Source organism: Xyrauchen texanus, chromosome 34 (assembly GCF_025860055.1).
Source record: "Xyrauchen texanus isolate HMW12.3.18 chromosome 34, RBS_HiC_50CHRs, whole genome shotgun sequence".
NCBI classification, from domain to species: domain Eukaryota; kingdom Metazoa; phylum Chordata; class Actinopteri; order Cypriniformes; family Catostomidae; genus Xyrauchen; species Xyrauchen texanus.
Genome location: NC_068309.1, coordinates 15,341,003 through 15,368,763, shown reverse-complemented (window position 1 = coordinate 15,368,763; position 27,761 = coordinate 15,341,003). Strand labels below are relative to the sequence as shown.

General features: G+C 38.7%; 1 protein-coding gene across 1 annotated transcript; it reads right to left on the bottom strand.

Annotated features, from left to right (window-relative positions):
- Nucleotides 1–366: 366 nt before the first annotated feature.
- Nucleotides 367–27,761, bottom strand: smpd4 (sphingomyelin phosphodiesterase 4). The gene is given in 21 exon segments (XM_052105039.1): nt 367–3,489; nt 3,751–3,879; nt 3,996–4,127; nt 6,275–6,505; nt 6,931–7,136; nt 8,267–8,430; nt 8,554–8,654; nt 8,809–8,899; nt 9,093–9,241; nt 12,010–12,060; nt 12,063–12,098; nt 17,283–17,354; nt 17,754–17,886; nt 18,011–18,162; nt 18,311–18,363; nt 18,493–18,589; nt 18,677–18,752; nt 19,948–20,084; nt 25,977–26,063; nt 27,210–27,305; nt 27,672–27,761. Coding segments are annotated over 20 exon segments (2,487 nt in total). The 5' UTR covers nt 27,276–27,305; nt 27,672–27,761; the 3' UTR covers nt 367–3,165.

The following is a 27,761-nucleotide window of genomic DNA, read 5'->3' as shown; positions in this document are numbered from 1 at the left end:
TGACTCGGCCACTAAAGGACTTTGACATTCCTATACTTAAGGCACTGCATTGTTTTTTTTGGCTGTGGTTTAGGGTCATTGAATTGCTGAAAGGTGATTCACCTTTCCATTTTCAGTTGTCGAGCAGAGGTTTACAGATATTCCTGAAGAATTTGGGTGCACATGACAGCATACATTTCCCTTCAATCCTTACCAATAGCCCAGTTTTATCCCGGATCCCTTTTGAACGGACCTTTCCAACCATGGTGATTTTGTGAACTCATTACTAGTAAAGGAATTCTCATGGAACAGCCGGTTTTATACTGAAGTTATCAAACCCAGTACAATTGATGTCAGCTGGGGTCCTGCACTGGGCCATTAGAGGCTGTAGAGAAATGAGGAACCCTGCTTTGGCTTCCAAAGGAACACCTATCCTGTCTGCTGTGGACATCCCTGGATAATTTGATGTGGTTTCACTGCACTTAAAATGATGAGACTATACCTATTGTTTTGATGAAGAAAACATGAGGCTGAACACAGTTATGACTCAACCTTTACTGCTTGATTTTGGATGCTCTGTGATCAGTTTGAACTGCAAATCTGTAAACACATTATCAGGAAGAAAAAAAAAAAAAGGATCATGATGTTAAACTTGTGATGCGTGTCAAAATGTTATCTTTGTCTTAGGAAGGGGAGATTAGGGGTAGTTGTTAGACATTGTACACCAGTGACTATTTCTCAGGTTTGATTGATCAATTATTGAATAGATACATAGAAGTCTCGACTACAAAAAAAAATAAAAAAAAATAAGCTATTGAAGAGCAGAGAAAAATATATAAGCTTCAGTTAATTTAAAATGGTGACCATTCGTGACACGATGGGGCATACTGTCACACTATATGAGGGATGTTGCTGTTTTTGGCATTGATTGAAATACGGAATTTAAATTTAAAAAAGTTATCTTCCACTACATATTTGATAATTTAGTGGGTTTTCAGCTAAATTTAAACTGTTAACAATTTAGTACAACAGATGTAAAACAATTCAATGAAACCATTGTCTTGGTTAACAAAAAATTTATTGTATGAATTCACTGTAGATATTAGAATTTACAAAACATTTGACAGCTATTACACAATTATGATGATATTGGTAATATGTAGAGAATAGAACTCGCACACACAGATATATTATCTAATCAGTCAGTGGTGTAGCAGCAGATAAAATCATGCAGATTTGGACCGGGGCTTGATTGTTGGTACCAGATGAGCTGGTTTGAGTATTTCTGTAACTGCTGATCTCCTGTGATTTTCACTCACAACAGTCTCTAGAATTTACTCAGAATGGTGCCAAAAACAAACACAAAAATGTCCAGTGAGAGTCAGTTCTGTGGATGGAAATGCCTTGTGATGAGAGAGGTCAATGAAGAATGGCCAGACTGGTTTAAACTGACAAAGTCTACAGTAACTCAGATAACCGCTCTGTACAACTGTGGTGAGAAGAACAGCATCTCAGAATGCTATTCTTAAGCAGGTGGTTTTAATGATGTGGCAGATCAGTGTATATATATTTTGGACTCGGTAACCGAACTTGGTTACTGAAAACTTCGATCATAAGACATACAATAACACTTTACATTACAGTTCCATTCGTTAACATTAGTTAATAGCCTACATTAGGTATCATTAACTAACAATGAGCAATATACTTTTTACAGCATTTATTAGTAAATAAAAATACAATTGTTCATTATTATTTCATAGTGCAGTAATGTCAACATTAACCAAGTTTAATACATGCTGTTAAAGTATTGTTCATTGTCAAATGGAACCTTGTAAGGTGCTACCAAAAACGCTTTTAACTTGATTTAAAAAAAAAAAAAAAAAAATCTCCTTTTCATAGTCACTTTGATACTATGCCACCCACAGAGGTTATACCGATGCCAGTCTTTCATTTTCCTAATTCAGCAACACTCGGCCACCGGGCAACCAAAGTATCACCTCCGATACACCCGTAAACAGGCTCCACATCCTCATTAACGCATTTATATATGCAAGAAGAGATTGTAATTGCAGCATAGGAACCGTATGATTTTCAATTACCTTAACATGTTTTCAGAAAAAACAAACAAACATGAACTATAATTAGTTGTGGAATATACAAAGCTTGAATCATAAGAAATTAATCAAATAAAAACACATTTAATAGATAATGCACAATTATGACCCACCAATTAAAATTATTGTACATTACAATACCTAAATAACAGGAAATAAATGGACAGTATAATTTATATCCAATTACCTTTATTTACCTGTTTTAAACGCTCTATTTCATCATGCAACTTCTTCAGTCTCTCCGTGCTACTTTTCATAGGAAATATTCCTCTGCTGCGAGACGACTCGATTATCCATTTCGTTGTGGAAATAAATGATCCTGTCAAAGACTTAAAACTAAATGTTCGATACGTCATGCTTTGGTGTTCATTTAAACAGTCTGCAAATTACCATAATTTGTGTTTAGCGCAAAACCCCCTTCCCGCCAAAATAAATGATAGTCAGGCTCTCGTTTATTACCTGCCTTTCTGTGCATACAGGGCGTAAGTGTTTACAAAGACTGCACACCTTCACGCAGCAACTTTTAACCCTGCAGAGGTTGTTATGGTAACCGCACTACTTCCTCTAAACCAGACGCTACTGATTTAACACACTCAAACTATTTGACGTTATCTCGAGATTTGATAGATATCCATGTTTGTATAATAATGCAAATCCAATAATTTCACGTGAGGCTTTCATTATGCCTGTTTAATGAAAAGCAGTCAGTTCCAGAAAAATGCAATTAATAATATATATTCACTTCCATTGTAGGTGGCTCACAGTAACCAATACTTTTTCCTTTTAAGAAAAGGAGGGGGTAAGTCTAATTTTTTTTATTTGTGGTAATCAATATTATGCCACAAATGCTGTCGATTGAGCTTAACTTGTATTAAATCCGGAATATTCCTTTTATTCCCCTAAATTAATTTCCTATTCTGTTTTGTCATTAAAACACAAAATCACACTTGCAATGCAAAAACTTAAATAGCAAACCATTCAGCATCTTAATAAAAGGACATTGGGATTTTTGTGTTGACATTTGTTTTTAAAAAAGAGAGCAAATAAACCAAAATTGTGGCAATGTCAACTACTGAGTTTTTAGTTTTTCACTGAGGAAATTCAACAGGAGCTCATATAGAAAGCTAACAATGAGAATGAGCCCAGTGCAGGAGAAAACCCCAAAAGAGAGTAGTGCAAACAGCACGTAGAGTAGGAGGAGCAGGAGGAGGGTGCGATAGCTGGCCAGCACTCGCAGGCTGAGCCGGGCTCGCTGTGGACCTCCTCTCATCTGCCGTGTCACTGGGCTCCTCCGCCGTTGCTCAGCCACAACAGAGGAACTGGTCAAATAGTGCCTTCCTACACGGCCCAGAATGTCATGTCGAGAGCACAGTGCCTCCATGTGGTCCCCCAACTATAGAAAACACAGAATGCAACAAAATAATTGTACATTTGGATGAAATGACTCCCACATGCATTATCACTGCATATTAAAAAGACTAAGAGGCATTCACACGGAGCATGTTTTTGTGTTTGCCCAAGCTGTTTTACCAAGTAAACAAGATGGACATCTTTGACCTTTGTGCAGTGTCTCGCTGCTTTATGTGTTTGGTCTGAACGTTCCCTAATGCATTTTATTTACGGATTGTATTGTAGGCTTAAACAATTAGCATACCCTTCCATTGATAAAAGAAGATATCTGGAACAGCAGTCGAACCATGAAAGCATTTTCATAGCTCCTTATAGGTTGAAGCTCTGGATCTCCTTGATATTCAATTTCAAACCTGCGAAGACCATTGATGATCTGCAAAACATGAAATTAAAACAAGTGGAAATTATACATGTAGAATATCATTCTGACTTGAAATAAATGTACATGTTGAAGATCGCCATGCTGAAGATCGCCATGCTAAATCTCACCTGCAACCTGCCCAGGTCTGTTAACACAAGGCCATTTTCACATGGAATGCAGTCTGGAAGTCGTTTAAACCCCCCATTATCTTCTTCTGATGCCACATTAACAATCAGCTGAGACAACTGTCCTGTATTCAACTATATAACAAAAAAAATAGTCCTTTTGATAAAAAGGTATTTTAAATGTTAATTTATATACAGTACTGTGCAAAAGTCTTAGGCACATACGATGTTTCACAAAAACATTTGTCTTTAGATGTTTATTTTTTATCTTCAGCTTTAATGTGTCAATAGGAAATATATATTTTAGACTCCCAAACATTACAAATAGAATAAAAGTACAGGGAGTCCTGCAACACATGACATGGCCCCCACAGAGCCCCCCACTGAACATCGTGTCAGTCTGAGATTACATGGAGAAGCAACTGAGACAGCCTAAATAGATAGAAGAACTGTGGCGAATTCTCCAAGAAGCTTGGAACATCCAATCTGCCAACCAAGAAAAACAGAGTCCAAGTTTTTGTTTTTTTATGTTTACTGGACTTTCTATGACGTTAATTGATAAACAAAAACATGGCCAAAAATGGCATTATTTTTGAAAGTGCCTAAAACAATTGCACAGTACTGTATATGGGATTTCCCAGGACAATACAGCCGTGGTCAATAGTATTGGCAGTGACATACAATTTTTGTTTGCAAATTTGCTGATTCAGCATTTGTAGATTATTTTTTCACATGTTTGTATGGTACACTGGAAACTAATGATAAGCATTTCATACATGTTAAAGGCTTTTATTGGCAAAAACATTCAATATATGCAGAGTCAATATTTACAGTGTTGACCCTTGTTCTTTATAACCTCTGCAATTCGCTCTGGCATGCTGGATATCAGATTCTGGGCCAAATCCTGACAGATGGTGATCCATTCTTGCCTTAATAGTGCTTGGAGTTTATCACAATTTGTGGGCTTCTGCTCGTCCACTCACCTTTTGAGGATTGACCACAGGTTCTCTATGGGATTAAGATCCAGGGAGTTGCCTGGCCACGGATCCAACATTTTAATGTAATGATCTCCGAGCCACTTCATTATCACTCTTGCCTTGTGACATGGTGCTCCATCATGCTGGAAAATGCACGGATCATCACCAAATTGCTCCTGGATCGTTGGGAGAAGTTGCTCTTGCAGGACATTTTGATACCAATATTTATTCATGGCAGTGTTTTTGGGCAGAATTGTGAGAGTAACCACTCCCTTGGATGAAAAGCAACCCCACACATGGATGGTCTCAGGATGCTTCACTGTTGGCACTACACTGGACTCATGGTAGCGTTCACCTTTTCTTCTCCGGACTATCGATTTTCCAGATGTCCCAAACAGTCGGAAGGGGGCTTTATTAGAGAAAATAACTTAGCACCAGTCTTCTACTGTCCAATCCTTGTACGTCCAGCAGAATTTCAGTCTGTCCTTAATGTTTTTCTTGGAGAAAAGTGGCTTCTTTGCTGCCCTTCTTGACAACAGGTCATTGTCCAAAAGTCTTCACCTCACTGTGCATGCAGATGCACTCACCCCAACCTGCTGCCAACATTGAGCAACCTCTGAACTGGTGATGACACGATTCCGTAGCGGACTCCTCAGGAGGAGATGGTCCTGGCGCTTGCTGGACACTCTGGGACGTCCTGAAGCCTTTTTCACTGCAGTTGAACCTCTCTCCTTGAAATTCGTGATGATCCGGTAAATGGCTCTTTCAGATGCAATATTCTTTGCAGCAATTTCCTTGCATGCGAGACCATTTTGATGCAAAGCAATGATGGCTGCACGTCTTTCTTTTGAGGTAACCATTGCTAACAAGAACACAATGATTGGAAGCAATTCTTCCCTCATTTTATAGCATTCAGTCTGCTCTTATAATCCAATCAGAATGTTAGAGTGATTTCACCTGACTGGTATTCGTTCACACTTTCCCAGGTGCTGCTGATACGATTAGTGAAATTATGTTGGCTGGTCATTTTGTGCCAGGGCCAAAAAACATTGAAATTTGGGTTTTTGTGATAAAGTTCATTTTTATGGCCAATTAAGTTTTTTGCAATTATTTAAAATGCATCTGATCACTCTGCATAATAATCTAGAAACAATGTGAATCAACACCACAACAACTGAAGCAGAAAACTTTGCGAAACACAAAATGTATGTCACTGCCAATACTTTTGGCCACGGCTGTACATTTAAATGCAAAAAACGAATATCATTGTGCATTCTTTATATAACTGAAATGATCTAGACTGACCCGGAATATTTGACAGAGGTAGTCCAGGGCTTTATCTAGGAACTCGTGAGTTTTTTTTACAACCTCTCCCATATCATCCATCTCTCCTCCAGTAAATGTGTTGTTATGATCTGTGGAGCCACCTCCAAACCACGAGAGAAAAGAATTGTTTGCAGCCATCTCTGTGGAGTGATCCGATATCCGTTTAGCTGTCTGTCTGGCTTGGGCGATAATCTGGATCAGTTTTAATACCTGAAATTGATCAAAGGAATTATGGTAATACGTTTACAATCTCTTTTTTAAAGGGACAGTTCGCGCAAAAATGAAAATTCTGTCATTATTTACTCATTTTGTTCCAAACTCACATGACGGGAACAAAAAATTAGATGTTACACAGAGTGAGATCCTCAGTCATTATTCACTTTTATTATATGGAAAAAGATTTAAACATTCTAAGCGGATGGTGACTAAGGCTAACAATTCATCTCATTTTGTGTTCCATGAAAGACATGTTCATGATATAAGTCATACAGGTTTGGAATAACATGAGGGTGAGTAAATTATGACATTTTTGGGTGAACAATGCTTCCGACATTCAAAAGCCCAAGAGATAGTATTTATAGCAAAATCAGTCTAAATTCAAGGCGTATGTGGCATAAGTTGTCATCATAGTTTACGGTATTTCGTAGATCAGGGCCAAACATCAGCTTGTATTGGCAGTCCTGCCCCTCCAGGCTGTACACATGACTTTTGACCTTGAAGACGGTGTCTGTTCCCATCGGCTGGCGGGAAGAAAGGAAGCTGCCACCATGTGAAGGTGTTAGAAAGACACGGTTTTGTCGTTGCAGGATAGCATGCTCTGGCTCCAAGAACAGCTGCTCTCCTAGAACAAAAAAAAAAAAAAAGGAACTTGGGGGGGGTCTCCTGGTGTTTCATCAAAACTAGAATAATAGAAACTTTTTTCCAAATGATTGTGGTGACAAATTGACATTGGATTATTTATGAAAACTGGGACAGACAATGGACATATTAATGTTTTTACGTTGGAAAAATCTTAACAAACCCAAGTGCGCCATGCGCTATTTCTGACGGAACTTACAGACAGCTACTGAGTGACACTGTAAGATGTGATCACACCTCTTTTTTTCTCTCCTCACAAATAGGGTAAGATATAATACGTTTTTGGTTTTTGAATGTTCATACACCTAAATTACAAACATGAAATAATCTTTTATCTTGGTACTAAACCATTAACCACAGTAATATGAACACAGTTAATATGCACATATTTTTGCCGGTCTTTATCTTACACTACATACTATAGCTAACTATAAAAACAGATGTAAAGTTATTACATGTATGCTATCTGGAGATATATCTTTGTCCATTTATTATGCTGTGCCCGTGAGCGGCACACTATCTTTAAAATAAGCAAGCTATGTTTATAAACGATGGTGATTACAGAGAAAACAATTAAGACACATAACCTGAAAACGTAAGTCTTATTTACATCTCTACCATACACTATGCATCTTGGCCACGGTGACCACTATTTAAATGAAAAAACGTTTAGTCTTTTACTGAGCTAACATCTTACAACTCATTAAATATAAATGAAAATCAATATATCTAATTATTCTGTGAATTTTTGGTAGGGATTCGAATAGGGATGCTTAATTATTCAGTTCAAACACGCTAGACAGTCCTGTGCTTTCGTGGCTTTTCTCTTATATCTCTCTCATGGCTATAAAAGAACAAACCTCTTTTTAACTAATTTGTTCTTTTTTCAAAAATGTACATTTGAACAACTATCAACGATTTACACAAAAATGCATTCTACTCGTGTTTCCTGAATGAGGCCCAATGAACCAAAACTGGGTCTTAACGAGGTTATTGCGATTTTCAAGATTTATTCTTCCAGAAGTCCTTAAAAGAAAACCATTTAGAAAAACCTGATGTATGTTCCTTTGGGCATGTTATAGTCAAGTATCTCAAGAAGCTTTTCTCACATACCTTTCTGGATCATCTCTGCTAGGTTTGGTTGAACAAAGACTTTGGCTACCCTAAAGACCATCAGGGCATTTTTGGCATTGACCAAGTCTGTCCGCATGGCTCGATTCAAAAAACCCTGGAAAAGCTTTGTGTACATAAGCAGATTCTCCTGGACAAATGATGCCCTGTGAATGACAAAAACCCTGTTGGTATATCTTGATATGATGGTCAAAATGTATATTAAATGATCTCCATGAAATCACAACTGACTCTTTAACACTGAAGCAAACAACCAAAATGTGAAATACCATTTGTCAGGAACAGTTTTGTTCTGCCCATCTGCATGTTGATTGTTTTTTTCTCCAGTGTATCTCCAGGGTTGAATGTAACTAAGCCATGTCTCTAATACCTAAAAAGACAAAATAATCAAAAGGTTAGAATGAATGAATTAGACATTTTCAATTGAGAGATTTTATATTTAATTGTTCTACAAGAACTTTGTGTGATGTAGGATGCAATAGTTAGTGCGCTAACGTTCTTTACTAACATTAAAAGACATTTACCGCTCTGAAAGAGGCATCCAAAGGCCAGTGTCCGAAGCAGTGTTGTAGGAAGACATACAGCTTCTGCTGAACAAACCTCTGCACCACCACACTGTGGGAGACAGAGTGTGGAGGCATATTGACAGAGTAGTAAAACAGAAGACAGCTCAATCAAGCCACCAGGGCCTGAACGAGTGAAATGCTTCTCTTTATGACTTGCAACCTTAGATTTACAGACGTCTTTTTGCAATATAGGATGATCTGCTGGATAAGTTGACAGATGCTTTCAGGCTGTTAAAACCCACCGTTTGAGCTCCTCCAGGGGACTGCCATGGGAGTGGGCGGAGGGTGAGGTGGAGATTGGCTCCTGCTTCAGGCTGCTGGAGAAGGCATGTAGATGCTTAATCAGGAGACGTACAACAAGGACGTGCTCTTCCGAAGGAATGAAGGGCTCCTGAGACATTGTCCCAACACCACAAAAACAAAGTCAGACAGTGCTCTGATTATTTAATGCTGTTAGGCCTGGGTGCCAATACAGATTACTTAATTCGATTCCAATTAATTTGGGTATATTTCCATTATAATGTCCATTTTGTTTAGCCTACATATGAAAGCAATATGACGATTAGGGCTGGGTATCGAGTTTGATACATTTTAGGCACCGACCGAATTGCCTCTTGTCGTTTGGTACCAAATTTTGATACCTAAGGGGTTAATCTCGTCAACGTCGGTGATAAGCATGTAGCATGCTAGATGTGCCCAAATCTAAAAGTGCCAGTGATTGGCTGTGTTTAGGCATCAAGGAAAAACACTAGTTTATGTTGGTTACGCCCAGAGACGCGGCTCACACGTGAGGCTGTAGTGTGTGCATCAACACCCATAGATGTAAAAGATATGTAAAAGATCAAAAGTGTGACATCTACATTTCACCAGGCTCTATGCCAACAGAGCGTAATGCAATATTTGCGACAAGATAATTGCTGCCAAGACCGGCAACATGACAAACCTGACAGTGCACGGAATAAACATAAAAGCCGAAAGTTGCTCCATCTTCGACTGCAAGAAGCAGTCCAAACAAACCAACAAACAAAATCGGCTAACTTATAGTGGTACATGCTTGTGTACTTAACGTTTCTGTTCTGTACAGTAACTTATCAAGTTTAACTCACATTAAATTAGTTATCTTGTTAAACCGTACTTATGCTTAGGGTTGGCTGAATTAACAGTTTAGCCTTCTTGTTTTTTGAACAATACCCAGCCCTAATGACGATTCTCAATACCAATTTCAATACAACAAAACACTAATTCGAGTGACCATCATTTCAATTTCTCACATAAATATTCAAGACAAGTAAACAGTAATAACAAATGACATGCAATAGAACAAAAATACAAATATACAAATACAAACAGTGCCTTAAGATTTTAAAAGCAGTATCAGGTATTGAAGTAAACATTCAGAGACTAAAAAAGTAATAAAAATGTAACAAACTAATTAAATTAGGGATGCACCGAAATTTTGGCCACAGAAAAAGACGAAAAATTATATTTTTGGTTTTCATTAGAAAGAGACAACAACGGCGAATATTTAACAGAAATTTTTACTTCAAAATCCGGTAACAGAAACACTCACATGGAGAAAAAGCATTGTTTATGTTGCACATTAAAGACCAGATTCCCAGAAGTGAAGACCTCTTAGTTATTAATGTAATAATGATGAGCGTTTTCCAGTACTCCGGTATTGTGTCATGGTCATTACTGTCAAGATCCAGTATGACTTTAAAAGACACATAAAAGTACCATTAAAGTAGTCCATATGACTTGTGCATTATATTCAAAGTCTGTGGAAGACATACAATAGTTTTGTGAATCGCAAAGGATGCGTTTAATAAGTAAATTTATCCTCTGCATGCACAGCATGCTTCAGTGAACGAGCGCTGATCTGTTGTTGACACACACATATAGCGCGTTCATGCACGGCTGGTGAAGCATTACTATATTTAGCAGAGCTCAAAGTTCTTCCTGGAATGTTTTTAGTATGAGCAGTTAACAATAAAGGTTTTTTTAATAGGCTACACATTCTTTTCGGTCAACTCTATTATATAATAAAATGTCTAGCTATAGAAAAAGTGGTTTTCGATGCACAATAACATTTTAAATCTTTTTTTTTTTTTTTTCAAACAAAGTGTAATAATTTTCGGTTTTCAGCCCAGTATTTAGTATTTTTGGTTTCAGCCTGGAATTTATTTCGGTGCATTGCTAACTTAAATTACTGGTCTTCATTGTATGATTATAATACATTAATACTTTTTAAAGCTACTGAAGTTATCCAGTCAAGAGCAGCAAGTAGTTTTCTTGTTATTATTGTTTATTTAATATTAACGATATAACACTCTTCTCTATTACAGGTCTATTACACTTCGATGTGGATATTTTGATCAATATCCGCTTTATGTTTCTGTTTACGTAACTTTAGACATAAATGACTGTGTTTACATTTCTACCTCACCTTTACCGCTTAGGCACAAATCCACATTAGCACAAGTAAAAGATCAATCTTGTTATTTAAAAATTCGATATTGGCAAACATTTAAATGAAAATCCTGATTAACTGGAAAATCTACCCCCCCCCAGCCCCAATCCTATCAGATATGATGCAAACAACTCCTTATACAGCACCAACAGTGTAAAGCTTTTAAATAAAGCAATCATACATGTGGCATTGAAAACTTTGGTCTTTTCCCATACAACACCACAAAAAGATTTATGGGCAATTTGGTCTGGATATTCTGCGTAGTGTTTTAGTGTTTGCATTGTTGAAGGCACAAGAACAACCACACTCCAAAAACAGAAAATTATTATTATTATTCTTATTTTTTTTTTTTAAATCAACACAAAACTGTGTTAAAATCACCATTTGATTAATATACATGCTTTTTAAAACAACAACCATAACAACAAAAAAAAGCTTCTCACATTTACAAGTTCTTGGCATCACAATACTTGATCAAAAGACAAATTATGGTGATCCCAAAGACAAATTATAAGTCATATGAATTAAAATCACATATTATAATCAGGCCAAATATCCCAACCATGAATGACAGACAATGACCTATAGGCCTACTTAAAAGATTACTGTTAAAACCAACCTCTAGTCTAACCCCTAATCTAACGTTACCTCCAGGAAGCCCTTGGAACTGAATGAAAAGGTAAAAGTACTTGGTATGTGTGGAGGGTCCCAGAGCCTGGTGGGGTGGGGGTTGGCACAGCATGCTGGACATACTGAGGTGGTACTGCAACAACGCCAGCTGAAGGACCCATCACAAACAGGTGGAGGGGGAGGGTGGGGAAGAGAGGGAGGAGAAGGGCACAGTGGGGTGGGGGGAGGAAAGGAAGAAAAAAGGGGAGAGGAGCAGGGCAGTGAACATGAGAATAGAAAGGAAAAAGGACAGAGTGCAATCCAAGAAAAATTGTTGGAAATAGATAGGACCAAAATGGGGGTGTACAAAGGGAAAGAAAGAGAAAAATCGATATTGACCACAAAAGACATAAATGCAATGAACATGGAGATGATGCAGTAGTCCTTTTCACCACCAAAGGCAAATCTCTAGTAATGCCACTAAGAGTGACATTTAAAACAGTGTATGACTTTGATTATCTAATTATATTCATGCCTAAATGTCTCCACTATTAAGGTTCACTCTAAATAAAGTTACAGAGAAAAGGGTATCTAAGTGTTTTGGATTACTAACTGCCTACTTCCAGTGAACTTTGGGACTGACGATGCTAACTACTATAAGTATGGTAATTAGTGGAATTGTCTGGGGAATTGAGTCAAGCCTACTGAGCAATATTATTTATACTGTTGGACTTGATTTTCAAAGAAAGGTCTTTAAGAAAGTAGGTAAACTACCTTTGGCATGCTATCAAATCTATGCATTTTAAATGAAACCAAAATGATCCAAGAGCTTATGAAAGAAAAGACACATCAAAGTCTTCACTATGAAATATACTTAATGGAGTCAACAATTTACTATTATTATTCAAGTATTGATCCTTTTTGCAAAATAAATTCAGTCTATACATGTGCAATTCTATATTTACAAGGTGGATTTTCATTACTACAATACAGAGTAATTCTCAGTAAACTGGTGACTTCCACATCACAATCCCCCACAATAAAAAGATGCATATTAAATGGTGCCACACAGGTGCTCAGGGCTGACTGGAGGGAGACTTGCACTGATATACTGACTGTTACAATATAACAGTAACATGGACAGAGATGTGTTAAACGGACAAAGTAGACTTGTAAGCCAGAGACGCCAAAAGATACATACACCCCAAAGCTGAAGAACAAATACAAAAGACAAATCAAAGAGCCAGCAGGCTGCATCATGCAGACACAAATATGAAGGAAGCAAAAGCACTACTACTTGAATCACATGTCAAATTGGTGCAGTGTGCTTATTCTGCTTTTGCCAACACGACCAAAAAACTGACAACAACACAAAAATTAAAAGGTGTATTTTCCCCAATATAGGCTATTTCCAGCAATCGTATGACTTTGGCTTGATTTAGTCTCACTGAACAGGTAAGCCAGTAGATCTCAAACAATGGAGCCACAGACCACTAGAGGGCCAAAGAAATCTTCCAGAGGGTTGCACAAGATGATGGAAAGAATGTGAACTACAATAAACAATATGCTTAAAACGCATCATCGCATTGTTAATCAGAATTACAGAAGTGTTGCAATATCTGAAATGAAGATGGTAACTAGATCGATTTTTATAAACTCAATAAATAAATTGAAGAACAAGACTAATCATGATTAAAAAAAAACTTGTGAAATCAATTTTTTAGAAGTAAAGACAAATATAGGTATAATAGCGTATAAAACCAATGAGACAATCAAAAAATTACACATCTGCTTGCATATGCTATACCAGGGGTGCCCAATACATCGATCGCAATCTACCAGTCGATCGCAAAGGCAATGCTGGTAGATCGCACAAAATTTAAATGTAATTTCGTAAATTTTTAATAAAAATAAATATAATGTCTTTCCTTCTTTTAGTTTCTGTCTGACTTGCACTTGACGAGTAAATATTGACCAGGCAAGGTTTTGTTTATTCAGTTGCCATGACAACCAGGTTTGCGCATACGCGCCTTCCAAGGACTTCTGAGAACAGAGCGAGAAATTGCGATGCTACTGCCCGGATTAGGCAAAACTGTTCCATTCAGTGCAAGTCATCAGAATAAGGTAAATGCCCTGGCTGTTGTAATCTATTGTGCTGTAGGTGTTTTGGGTTTAGTTTAAAAACTGAATGATATCAACATTGGACATTATTACTGTGGCAGCGGGGGCGTGGTCAAGCGCCCGTCCGGGAGAGAAAAGCGGTAAGGGCGCTCACACCTGAGCTAAAATGATGACTAACACCTGTCTCTAATTTCAGTAACATGAGGAGAGCGGCATAAAAGGGCAGCAGTGACTGAGCATGGGAGTGACAACCCGTCCAAGAAAAAAACCCAGAACCAGAGAGTGTGAGAGAAAAATAAAAGCTTACCCCTTAAGCAGAGACTTGTTTCCGTCCCTTCCTTTGGGCGCGTGTCACATTGGTGCCGAAAACCCGGGACATTTTTTTTTTTGGTTATGGAACAAGGTCGCCCCATAGAGTCCTCCCAGCTAGCGGAAATCCTCCAGTCCCTCGCCACTCTCCATCAAGGCCACCAACAATCCCTGCTTGAGCTCCGCCAGGATCAAGATCGGCGGTTCTTCGAGATCATCGCGGGCTCAGGCAGAGGACCGACTTGCTATCCGGAGCCTCCTCAGCCAGGAGGCTGCGTCGGCCCCAGCCGCGACCCGGACATTCGCGCTCACGCTGCCCCGCCCACGTTACAGAAGATGGGGGTAGCAGATGATCCTGAGGCCTTCCTCGACCTGTTTGAGAAGGCGGCTGACATCTGGGGCTGGCCGCCCGAACAGTGGGCAGCCCGTCTAATTCCTCTCCTGTCCGGGAAGCACAACTCGCGGCACAACAACTGCCGGCGACTAACCTCCTGGCTTACTCTGACCTAAAGAGGGCCATTCTGCAACGGGTTGGTCGGAGCCGGAGGAGAATCGCCAGCTCTTCCGAGCATGAAGCTGGAGAAGTCCGACCGCCCGTTTGCGTTTGCTCAACGGCTCGGGGCGCCTGTCGGCGGTGGCTGCTTCGCGGGGGACCGCGACGTCGAGGAGTCATCGATCAGGTGGTACTGGAGCAATTTGCGTAGCGACTGCCCAGGAGAACGGCGGAATGGGTCCAGTGCCACCGCCCGGCGTCGCTGGAGGCAGCTGTCCAGCTTCGCGGAGGACCACTTGGCGGCGATGCCGAGGCGGATGAGCCCTCCCCTCTCTCTCTCTCTCCCTTCCCTGTGTCTTCCCCTGCCTCTCCCCGCTCCCTCTCGCTCTGCTCTCTCCCCAGGGCCCGTTCCTGCCCCCGCAGGCGTGGAGGATACACCAGGCCAGCTTCCCGGCCGTGGGAGAACCCACCTAACCCTTCTCCGTCCTTCAGCCGCTCTCCTCCTCAGGTGGTAGCGCCCGCCAGCACGGGTGCGGCCGTGGCGCCTGGGCGGTCTGCTGGAAGTCGCGGAGACCGGACCACTTCGGGATCAGTGTCCGCTGATGGAGGTGGGGGCGGTGGTGCTGGTCTCCGATGTCCCGCAGGCTGCCCCGGTCGGGCTGGTGCGTGCGGGTCCCGGTAAGGATCCAGGGGGTACATACCAAGCATTGATGGATACAGGCTGTAATCAGACCACCATCCATCAGCGCTTGGTTCAACCGAGGCTTTGGGCACAGCTAAGCGGGTGAGGGTGAGGTGTGTGCATGGGGATATTCACAAGTACCCCATGGTGACTTTAGCAATCAAATTCGGGGAGAAAAACATAGTGTGGAGGCAGCGGTTAGTTCCGCCTCACCCATCCGCTAATCTTGGGTACTGATTGGCGAATTTTAGAAATGTATTAGAGGGAGTTTGTCGCGGATGGGTCCTGCATGAAAGTGAAGAGGTGTGTGATGTGCGATGCTTTGGCAGGGAAGCGGGCGGGGCCGTCCTCGGCTGCTCCAGTGACGAGGAAGAGGCTGAGGGGTCACCCCTCCTCTCAGGGAGTTCCCTGAGGGGACTTCCCCTTGGAGCAGTCAGCGGGATGAAACCCTTAAGCACGCCTTTGACCAAGTGAGAGTAATCGATGGTCAACAACTCCGGCCGGGTGTCGCCATTTCATATCCGTATTTTTCGCTTATTAAAGATAGGTTATATAGAGTGACGCAGGACGCTCAAACAAAGGAAGGGACGGAAACAAGTCTCTGCTTAAGGGGTAAGCTTTTATTTTTCTCTCACACTCTCTGGTTCTGGGTTTTTTCCTTGGACGGGTTGTCACTCCCATGCTCCGTCACTGCTGCCCTTTTATGCCGCTCTCCTCATGTTACTGAAATTAGAGACAGGTGTTAGTCATCATTTTAGCTCAGGTGTGAGCGCCCTTACCGCTTTTCTCTCCCGGACGGGCGCTTGACCACGCCCCCGCTGCCACAATTATATATTTTTTTTATTAATTAAAAGATGAATTCCATGTAGGGATACATGCAGAAGTCCCAACAAGCATTTTTTATTTTAAATGAAACTGTGTTTTTTTAGTTGGTAGATCTTATTGAGTTGGTCATTTAAAAGTAGTTCATCATACAAAAATATATTATATTCCTTCAGACTTGAGTTATACAAATGCAAGTATCTCCTGACCTCTTACAGACATGATCTTGATGTGCACATCCACTGTTGTCATTTCCACATTCGTCTCCAGTTGTTTAGTGGGATTATATCTTCTTCAAGCACTTCTTCATGACAGTAATGACTGAACTGTGAGTATTGCCACCTTGTGGACCCACTAATTAGTGCAAATAATTCCAGGCGCATACACATACAGCACATTCAGAGTACGTGTGGTTAGAAAAATCGGGCCGCACGCGTTCAGTGCTCGAGCGTTCTGCTGGTGTCAAAGTTTGAGTCACGCAGACTCCTAGAGTTCACATCTGACTGAAGTATACTTTGGACTTAACAAACCAAGATATCGATCTTGAAGCCCAGCTTTGTCCAGCATCAATTATAACACAATCGCCCATGGCATTGTGTGCATGATCCGAAAGACAGAGGTGAAGTGCAAAATTTATTTAACCCAGAAGTCTGAATGTGAACGTCCTTTTGTTTCAAAGCTCGATATTGGGTCAGTTGAAATAAACAAGAAAATATTTAATCACATCATTTTGTATAAATGACACTGCAAATATGAAACACAAAGAGGAACTTTGTAAACAGAGAGTGTGCCATTCACAGAGGGATGGGGAGTGCATGAGTCAGCTTGGGTGCCGTGCAGCAGTCCCTATGCAGTGCTGGTTTTCTGCCAGCCAGCCGTGCGGTGGAGGGAGTGTGAAGCTCTAAAGGCCAGTGCCAGGTTCTTACCTTCACCTGAGGAGACTGCAGCTTCTGGTACATCTCCAGAGAATAGTGATGGAGCCACATTTCCACAAACACCTTTAAAGGCACACACAAGTAGGGTATTAACACAAAAAGCAAATAACTAAGCTGGTCTTATGCATTTTACTTTTAAAGATACACTCAGTAATTTGTTCCTCAATTAAAGTATTCCCCCTAAATAAATGAATAATTAATAAATAATAAGCCACCATGTTGAGATCACACGATCAGCCGAATACAACTTTATCTTTATCTCAGTATGTCTCATATAATCTGAAACTTCTAATCATGGAATATCTTACTGCGAGAAGCCCATTTCCACAACGATATCAGTAAACGAAAATTATTGCTTTTGCATGATGCTGTATACACAGTATAAGTCCAAGACAACTACCATATCAGCAAATGCATTACGGAGTGAACCTCAAACGATGAACAAGTTGTATGAGTTCCTACCTGCAGAAGTGTCTCTGACCTCCAGATCTCATGAGCGGCAGGGTCTGCATTGACTGAGGGCTGATGGGTTATATGACGCTTCAATAGACTGCTGCTGTGACCACCATATCCAACATAAGGCACATTGGAAGACCTGGGAAAACAGCATATGAAATTGCTTTGAATACTAGTGAGAATGACCATGTTTTTAAGATTAATTGATCATTACAGAAAAAAGTATTTTCAATTATTCAAGTACTTTCATTACAGTTTGATACCTTGGAGCAGGAGAGGCTACAGTGCCCCTTGTGTCTGAGAAAGGCGATGGAGGCACATTGCCCTCTGTAGGGAGGAAGTACTTGAGGTAGTTGTCAACAAGCACAAAGTATGCACTGTCTGAGCAACTGCTATGTGGCCCTGGGGGGTAGTTCTGAAAAGATGATTAAACATTTTCAAATAAGAACCAATAAAGTTCTGTAATGTTGAAATAACCGTCAGGGTTTGAAATATCCAATAACACCCATGATATATTTGTTCTTGAAAAACACATTCCCCTCTGATATCAGATGAGCTCTTACCTTTGGTGCATTGAGACTGGAGGCAAAGTTGAACATATAATATTCAAAAGGATCTGTGGAAGATTAAGAACAGATAATTATGTGAAAGAAAGATACAAAGTGATGAAATAGTCTTGTAACAGTAATAATAAGTTATATAATAGTCACTTATTTTGAGGGTGAATGGAGGAGCTAAGACATACTGAGTAATAGAAGGCCTGACATTGGGAACTGAATTTTATTATGAAACAGAGGGCAATCTGGAAGAACTCCGGCCTGAATGGATGACTTAATAGGACCCTGTGAAGGATAGAATACATTTAAAGATACATTTCAGTGAAATAACTTTGTAGTTTCACAGTTGATTGCCTATTATAAAGTTCTTACCGGCAGATAACTGACTGGAAACTCATATTTGTACTCCTCAGCTTGTAGTTTGTACACTAATTTCATCATCAGGCCACTGTTGAATAAGTTGCAATGAAACTTTTCTTATTTTTATCAGATGTAGCTCTTCTCTGATGAACTGTGGTCATGGTAAAAATGACTAGGGGTGGGTAAAAATATAAATTTTCCGATGCATCACAATCTTCATTTGAACAATCTCAATATCGTTTCTTCAATCCCAAAATTTATCTTTTACTCAGTGTGCAACCCTCCACTAAAATAAGAGGAAATCGCTCTCATTTGCAACCAAATTTTGCACTATATGACTAAAATGTATATATTTGGCAACTGGCTGGTAAATGTTTACATTTCACTCATCAGTTATTGTGTAGTATAGTGGTGGAGTATTCAGCCGTGAGATCCTTTCACTGTGTGTTAAGAGTAAAAGTTGTTCGGTGTAATGTGTCCAAAGACGAGATCCACATGAACCCATTTGTCATTGAATAATGTCTCTTTTAATACCCTTTCTGTTCTTTATAGTTCAGTTGTTAATCAAAAACAAAAAACTAATAATTCTAATCATCCATGGCACCAATTAAATAAAGCCATTCGGGTCCTGCTCTTAACAGATATGCCGGTTTTCTTAAAGAGACAGTAGCGGTTTTAGCACGCTCAACAAATCGATGTAAATACTTGTAAATAGTATCAATTATGCAATTAAACAATAAACATGTAACAAAAAAATAACACCTTGTTTATATTATAAATATAATACAAATCTTATTTATTGATTGAATACATGGATTTGTTTATTTTTAAAAAGCCAAAATGTGAACAAAATGATAAACAACAATTAGTAAAAATTTAAATTTTCTTAAAAATTTACCTAGTTAGAAGGTCCCCTGTATAATTAACAGCATTAGCTGGGAGCGAATTTCTTTCATATGTAAGCAAAAGGGACATTATAACTGAAATTAACCCATATGAATCGATATACAATCAGAATCGAAAAATCTATATCAATACCCAGCCCTACAAATGATTGGGCTGTGCCAATACAATCAATACAACATTTTATTTTCCCTAAAATTTTACATGAAACTGTGGATCTCCACATTTGTTTTTTGCACGCCTTCATGCATTTATTTCCCCACATTTTAATGAATGAAGCGGATTCTGAAACACACTGATTCGCAAACCTGACTCTATGGTCAAATGACATGTAAAAACGCACAAAGGATATCACATTTATAAACAAAAGGACTGTCAACCTTGGATCCAGGAAGTCCATGACGATGTTGTACTCAGTTGAGCGGGCATGCAAAAATCTAAGATTCCAGCCAGTAAGGATTCCATCCAGACTTCCAAACACACTCTCCACCAACCAGGGAAAAATTCCATGCAGCTCCTAATCAAACATTTGAATGAACATAAACACCAAAAACAATGTAGTTCCTTCATAACTTTTTTTGATACAAAAAGCTGGGGCACATATGTCAGCCTCAAACCAACTAATCCAAGTAAACTATGGAGTTCAAATCAAATCCCTTTATTGTCACTCAACCATATACACAAGTGCAACAGTGGGTGAAAATCTTGGGTGCAGTTCCAAGCAACTTAGCAGTATGACAATTATAATAAGCATCTGATTTACACAACACAATATACACCCAATAGTATACAATATACACAAAATAAGAAGACTGATACAATAAAAATAAACATGTATATTAATTAAAGTATAAAATGTGGGTCCAGTCTGAGGCTAATAAAGTGTGGTGCTGATATACACTACCGGTCAAAAGGTTCTTGTATACTGATATACACTACCTGATATACTTTATTATATATTTTTTTCTTCACATTTTAGAATATTAGTAAAGTCATCAAAACTATGGAATAACATAAATGGAACTATGGGAATTATGTTGTGACTAAACAAAATCCAAATTAAAACTGTTATATTTTAGCTTCTTCAAAGTAGTCACCCTTGCTTTTTAAACAGTATTGAAGGAGTTCCCATCTATGTTGGGCACTTATTGGCTGTTTTTCTTTATTATTTGGTCATCGATTTCAAAAACGTATTTTTTTATTAAATTTTAGTTTTATAATAAAATAAATTAATATGGTGGCACAATTATATTTTTGTCTAAAAAACTAATTTCAAACATTTAAGCATATGCCTTCAGATCAAAAGATTTTAAGATCATGAGAATCATTTCAGTCAAGTGATTCAAAACTTTTGACCGGGAGTGTAAGTATCGTGAGAGATCAAGATTTCAAAATTCTGATTGCTTGGGGGAAGAAGTAACTTAGCAGACAAACTTAGATAAGCAACTTATTGGACAAATGAAGCACAAACAAACCAGGTCACAGCCAAGTTCAGGACAGAATAAACATCATCCATTCAGACAGAGTTCAGTCAGGAAGAGGGTAAAGCGGTGCCAGCAGGACAGCAGCTGGTCTAAGTGCCAAGTGGATGACACTACCTTAAATCTTTAAATTCATTGAAAACATTGCAGCTACCTCAATTGATTACGCTTCAACTCTCTGACCAACCTAGCAAAAAAAAAAACTCCTGCACTGTTCTGGGTGTAAAAGTAAAGGTTTGAGAGATTTGCAACTGATTCATGACTTTTCCAGTCACTTGTGATTAATGAATAGGATTTTTAATCATTTTGTCTTCGATAGCACTCACAAAGAGCCATTTCAAGAAAATAAAATTTTTATGGGCTGAACATATTTCATTAATAGATACGTACGTAATATATACACACACACACACACGTACACACAAACTTAAATTATATTTCCAAATTTTTCTGAATTGTTCTGAACATATTTGATTAATACATACTAACGTGTATATATATATATATATACAGTGAGGAAAATAAGTATTTGAACACCCTGCTATTTTGCAAGTTCTCCCACTTGGAAATCATGGAGGGGTCTGAAATTGTCATCAGAGGTGCATGTCCACTGTGAGAGACATAATCTAAAAAAAAATCCAGAAATCACAATGTATGATTTTTTAACTATTTATTTGTATGATACAGCTGCAAATAAGTATTTGAACACCTGTCTATCAGCTAGAATTCTGACCCTCAAAGACCTGTTAGTCTGCCTTTAAAATGTCCACCTCCACTCCATTTATTATCCTAAATTAGATGCACCTGTTTGAGGTCGTTAGCTGCATAAAGACACCTGTCCACCCCATACAATCAGTAAGAATCCAACTACTAACATGGCCAAGACCAAAGAGCTGTCCAAAGACACTAGAGACAAAATTGTACACCTCCACAAGGCTGGAAAGGGCTACGGGAAATTGCCAAGCAGCTTGGTGAAAAAAGGTCCACTGTTGGAGCAATCATTAGAAAATGGAAGAAGCTAAACATGACTGTCAATCTCCCTCGGACTGGGGCTCCATGCAAGATCTCACCTCGTGGGGTCTCAATGATCCTAAGAAAGGTGAGAAATCAGCCCAGAACTACACGGGAGGAGCTGGTCAATGACCTGAAAAGAGCTGGGACCACCGCTTCAAGGTTACTGTTGGTAATACACTAAGACGCCATGGTTTGAAATCATGCATGGCACGGAAGGTTCCCCTGCTTAAACCAGCACATGTCAAGGCCCGCCTTAAGTTTGCCAATGACCATTTGGATGATCCAGAGGAGTCATGGGAGAAAGTCATGTGGTCAGATGAGACCAAAATAGAACTTTTTGGTCATAATTCCACTAACCGTGTTTGAAGGAAGAAGAATGATGAGTACCATCCCAAGAACACCATCCCTACTGTGAAGCATGGGGGTGGTAGCATCATGCTTTGGGGGTGTTTTTCTGCACATGGGACAGGGCTTACTGCACTGTATTAAGGAGAGGATGACCGGGCCATGTATTATGCAGATTTTGGGGAACAACCTCCTTCCCTCAGTTAGAGCATTGAAGATGGGTCGAGGCTGGGTCTTCCAACATGACAATGACCAAGCACACAGCCAGGATAACCAAGGAGTGGCTCTGTAAGAAGCATATCAAGGTTCTGGCATGGCCTAGCCAGTCTCCAGACCTAAACCCAATAGAGAATCTTTGAGGGAGCTCAAACTCCGTGTTTGTCAGCTGACAGCCCAGAAACCTGACTGATCTAGAGAAGATCTGTGTGGAGGAGTGGGCCAAAATCCCTCCTGCAGTGTGTGCAAACCTGGTGAAAAACTACAGGAAACGCTTGACCTCTGTAATTGCAAACAAAGGCTACTGTACCAAATATTAACATTGATTTTCTCAGGTGTTCAAATACTTATTTGCAGCTGTATCATACAAATAAATAGTTAAAAAATCATACATTGTGATTTCTGGATTTTTTTTTAGATTATGTCTCTCACAGTGGACATGCACCTACTGATGACAATTTCAGACCCTCCATGATTTCCAAGTGGGAGAACTTGCAAAAGAGCAGGGTGTTCAAATACTTATTTTCCTCACTGTATATATATATATATATATATATATGTGTAATATATGTGTAATATATATATATATATATATATATATATATATATATATATTACACATATATATATATATATATATATATATATATATATATATATATATATATATATACACACACACACACAAAATTCACACATATTTCCAGATTTTCCGTGACCATGGGAATACGTGTGCTTCCTTTTACGGCTCTAAAACAGTCTAACATGATACTCTATATATCAATAATAATTGTGTTAGTTAAGCGCATAAGTAAAGCCATCTACATTGCGAGTAAATCACTCGCATTTGCGAGTAAATTTCGCACTATGCAAACTAAAAGCATCTGTTATTAGTCAATGGCAAGTAAATAATAACATTTAAAGTGAAGTGTAGTGAAAGTGAAGACTTCAATGCAGAAATATTTTACTATTGTATAATATAATATAATAGCTATACAGGTTGGCTGGGTTACAAAAGAAGCAAAAGAAACCAAAACATTGAAAAAGTCCAAAGGATCAAAAGTAAATCGGACAAATAAGAGAGATATATTTTAGTTTAGACAAAATGTTATTTGAATTATTTTAAATTTGATACTTTTATATTTGACTGTCATTCATACGTTTTCGAAGCCTGAAAAGGAAATCATATACCCTATTTTATTATATGACCCAAACTAAATTTGTATAAATGACTTTTTTGTGTGCATGAAGCACTCCGTGGGTTTATATGGTAATTAATCATCATATTTGTGAAACACCTAAAACAGACAATTATTCATCATAGCCCTAAAACAGGCAAAAATTGTCATAAATCGCACATTTCACAATAATGAAAATTTGGGGTCACGATTAGGTTCCTACCTTGCGAATCGTTTTGTTAAAAATGTGTATGAAATTTCAAACAGTGACAACAGCTTGTCTCATTATTAAAAATGCAACTTCATGACATCATATAAATTGATAGAATGTGAACTTTGTACATTTTTAAAAAGCTAAAATGTGATTATGATTTTAAAGCAAAATATATATCAAAATTATTACAATATACTATATTGCATTAATATATACAGTGCATCCGGAAAGTATTCACAGTGCTTCAATTTTTTTCTTTAAATTAAATTCATTATTTTCCTCAAAATTCTACAAACAATACCCCATAATGACAACGTGAAAGAAGTTTGTTTGAAATCTTTGCAAAGTATTATTAAAAAAAATAAAAAATAAATATCACATGTACTCACAGCCTTTGCCATGACACTCAAAATTGAGCTCAGGTGCATCCTGTTTCCACTGATCATCCATGAGATGTTTCTACAACTTGATTGGAGTCCACCTGGGGTAAATTCAGGTGGGGCACACACCTGTCTATATAAGGTCCCACAGTTAACAGTGCATGTCAGAGCACAAACCAAGCCATGAAGTCCAAGGAATTGTCTATACACCTCCGAGACAGGATTGTATCGAGGCACAGATCTGGGGAAGGATACAGAAACATTTCTGCAGCATTGAAGGTCCCAATGAGCCCAGTCGCCTCCATCATCAGTAAATGGAAGTTTGGAACCAACAGACTCTTCCTAGAGCTGGCTGCCCGGCCAAACTGAGCGATCGGGGGAGAAGGGCCTTAGTCAGGGAGGTGACCAAGAACCTGATGGTCACTCTGACAGAGGTCCAGCATTTCTCTGTGGAGAGAGAACCACCTTCCAAAAGAACTCTGCAGCACTCCACCAATCAGGCCTGTAAGGTAGAGTGGCCAGACGGAAGATACTACTCATGAAAAGGCACATGACAGCCCATCTGGAGTTTGCTAAAAGGCATCTGAAGGACTCCAAAACCATGAGAAACAAAATTCTCTGGTCTGATGAAACAAAGATTGAATGCTTGGCCTGAATGGCAAGCGTCATGTCTGGAGGAATCCAGGCACCCCTCATCACCTGGCCAAAACCATCACTACAGTGAAGCATGGTGGTGGCAGCATCATGCTGTGGGGAGGTTTTTCCAGGGCAGGAGCTGGGAGACTAGTCAGGATCAAGGGAAAGATGAATGCAGCAATGTACAGAGACATCCTTGATGAAAACCTGCTCCAGAGCGCTCTGGACCTCAGACTGGGGTGAAGTTTCATCTTCCAACAGGACAACGACCCAAAGCACACAGCCAAGATAACAAAGGAGTGGCTACGGGACAACTCTGTGAATGTCCTTGAGTGGCCCAGCCAGAGCCCAGACTTGAACCTGACTGAACATCTCTGGAGAGATCTGAAAATGGCTGTGCACCGACACACTGGCTGTCCCAATCCAACCTGATGGAGCTTGAGAGGTCCTGCAAAGAAGAATGGGAGAAACTGCCCAAAAATAGGTGTGCCAAGCTTGTAGCATCATACACAAAAAGACTTGAGGCTGTAATAGGTGCCAAAGTGCTTCAACAAAGTATTGAGCAAAGGCTGAGAATGTGATTTTGTTTTTAAATAAAGTTGCAAAAGTTTCAAACAAACTTCTTTCACGTTGTCATTACTGGGTATTGTTTGTAGAATTTTGAGGAAAATGATGAATTTAATCCATTTTGGAATAAGGCTGTAACATAACAAAATGTGGAAAAAGTGAAGCGCTGTGAATACTTTCCAGATGCACTGTAGGAAGAGGCCCCATCTCTCAGTTTGCTTAATATATTTTTAGTTACATTATACTTACATGTCGCAAAAGGTCTGGCAAGTAAAAACAAAAATTTACTAGCCAATGGTGATTCTTTCTCCAACATGATTATAGAAGGTTGAAGTAGCATTTCAGTATTTTCACATGTATGAAATAAGAAAACTGTACCTTAGCAGGGTAATCATCTATTATTTTGACCAACTCGTGACACCTTTGAAGAAGAGGTTTATTGGTCCAGTCTGCTTTTAAATTGGCCTGCAGCCATCAAGACATACAGATTAGCAAAAGCCCATAAGCATTAGCAGATATAATATGTAAACATTTAACTGATTCTTGAGATAAAGGACAAAACAGGTTTAAAACAGAACAGAGTTTTTTATTTTTTAATACTAAATTAAATTGAAATGGATATATTTGTAGACAAAGGTCTCAGCTAGTGAACAATGTAAGGGAACAGGTATTTTTTTCTGAAAATGTACATTAATTCACTTCATAACCTGCATCTTACTGTCATTTGTGTCAACTCCATCAGACACACCAAAAAGCATGCTAATTTAATTTGATTCATCCAACATGTGAAAAGTCTTTAAATTATCGAATAATATTGTTCAGTAAAGGAGTTAAGTGATAAAATACATTCAATATTTTTTTTTCTTCTGTTTTCATATTATTCTGAGCTGACAAATTATAATATTTTTCCATCTTAACCATGTGTTGTACACTGGAGCCATTTTTTCCCCCCAAGTTGAAGATGGCTCTATAATCTAAACAAAAATGTCAAAATGTATCCCACAATTTTACCAGAAATTATAATAATGAGAATGATGGAGTTGACAAGTTGAAGCTGTGACTGCAGAGACTTATACATTGTTCGTTTAAAATATGCAAAAAGTCAAACGTACCAGACCACGTGTCCTACTGTTGCATCCACCATGAGCAGGAAGAGGGGAAAGGGGTACTCGGAATTAAAACTGACCAAGACATTTCTGATTTATTCAGGATTTAAAAAAACCTGATGGCTTTGATGTAAAGTGAGGACACAACTTTGATAGGCACATTTTTTTTTCTTAATGTATTGTTTGATATCTTACAGATCCCTACCTTTCATTTGAATTTGTTGCATTTTTAAACACTTTGTTTAGCAGTTTAACATTGTGACCTCTTGCTGAGGAGAGGATAAGTTACATGTGCTTCCAAGTATAGAGCATGCATTTTTAAAAATTCTCATGAAATGATTATAAAATAAAATGCCCCGAGTATACACATTTCCTTTAGATGTAACTTTTGCAGTATTTTTATTGTTATGAATTTCTTGATTTTTTAAATAAAGATGAATTTTGTATGCAAGACATGTTTTGTCCCTTATCTCAAGAATCAGCGATTTATCATTATTGCTCTTACCAGAAGGAAACTGGGCTGTTGTAGAGCAGGCGCAGCCATGAAAACTCCTCTGCTCTCAAAATGCATATCTTATCGGTCCACAGATCAACAGCAAACCTAAAAATGTTTAGATAAATGTCAGAAAAAATAATTCAAATCACATTTTATTGCATTAAAAAAAGTGCTAATGAAACCAATGAAAGAAGTGTATTTTACGCCCACTTTACAAATCACTGTTCGTCTATCCGTAAACACAATATTTTAATTGATCTAAAATATTCTCTCTCTCTCTCTCTCTCTCTCTCTCTCTCTCTCTCTAAAATTGCTGTTTAAACACAGGTTTGAGGTTACCCAACTAGCTCTACTGTCAGCTAACTGTTTAGCCAGAACAGTACATTACGTTTGCTCTGCAATAGATTTAACGGCCGAGTTGGCATATTGTTTACATAAGACCAAATAAAAGTAAGTTTTAGACAACAATACCTCACACGTGATATGTATATATTTGTTCATAGAATAAATTCCGCGCTCACATCCAACAAGAGTCTTCTTCTTTACTGTTTTATGGCGGTT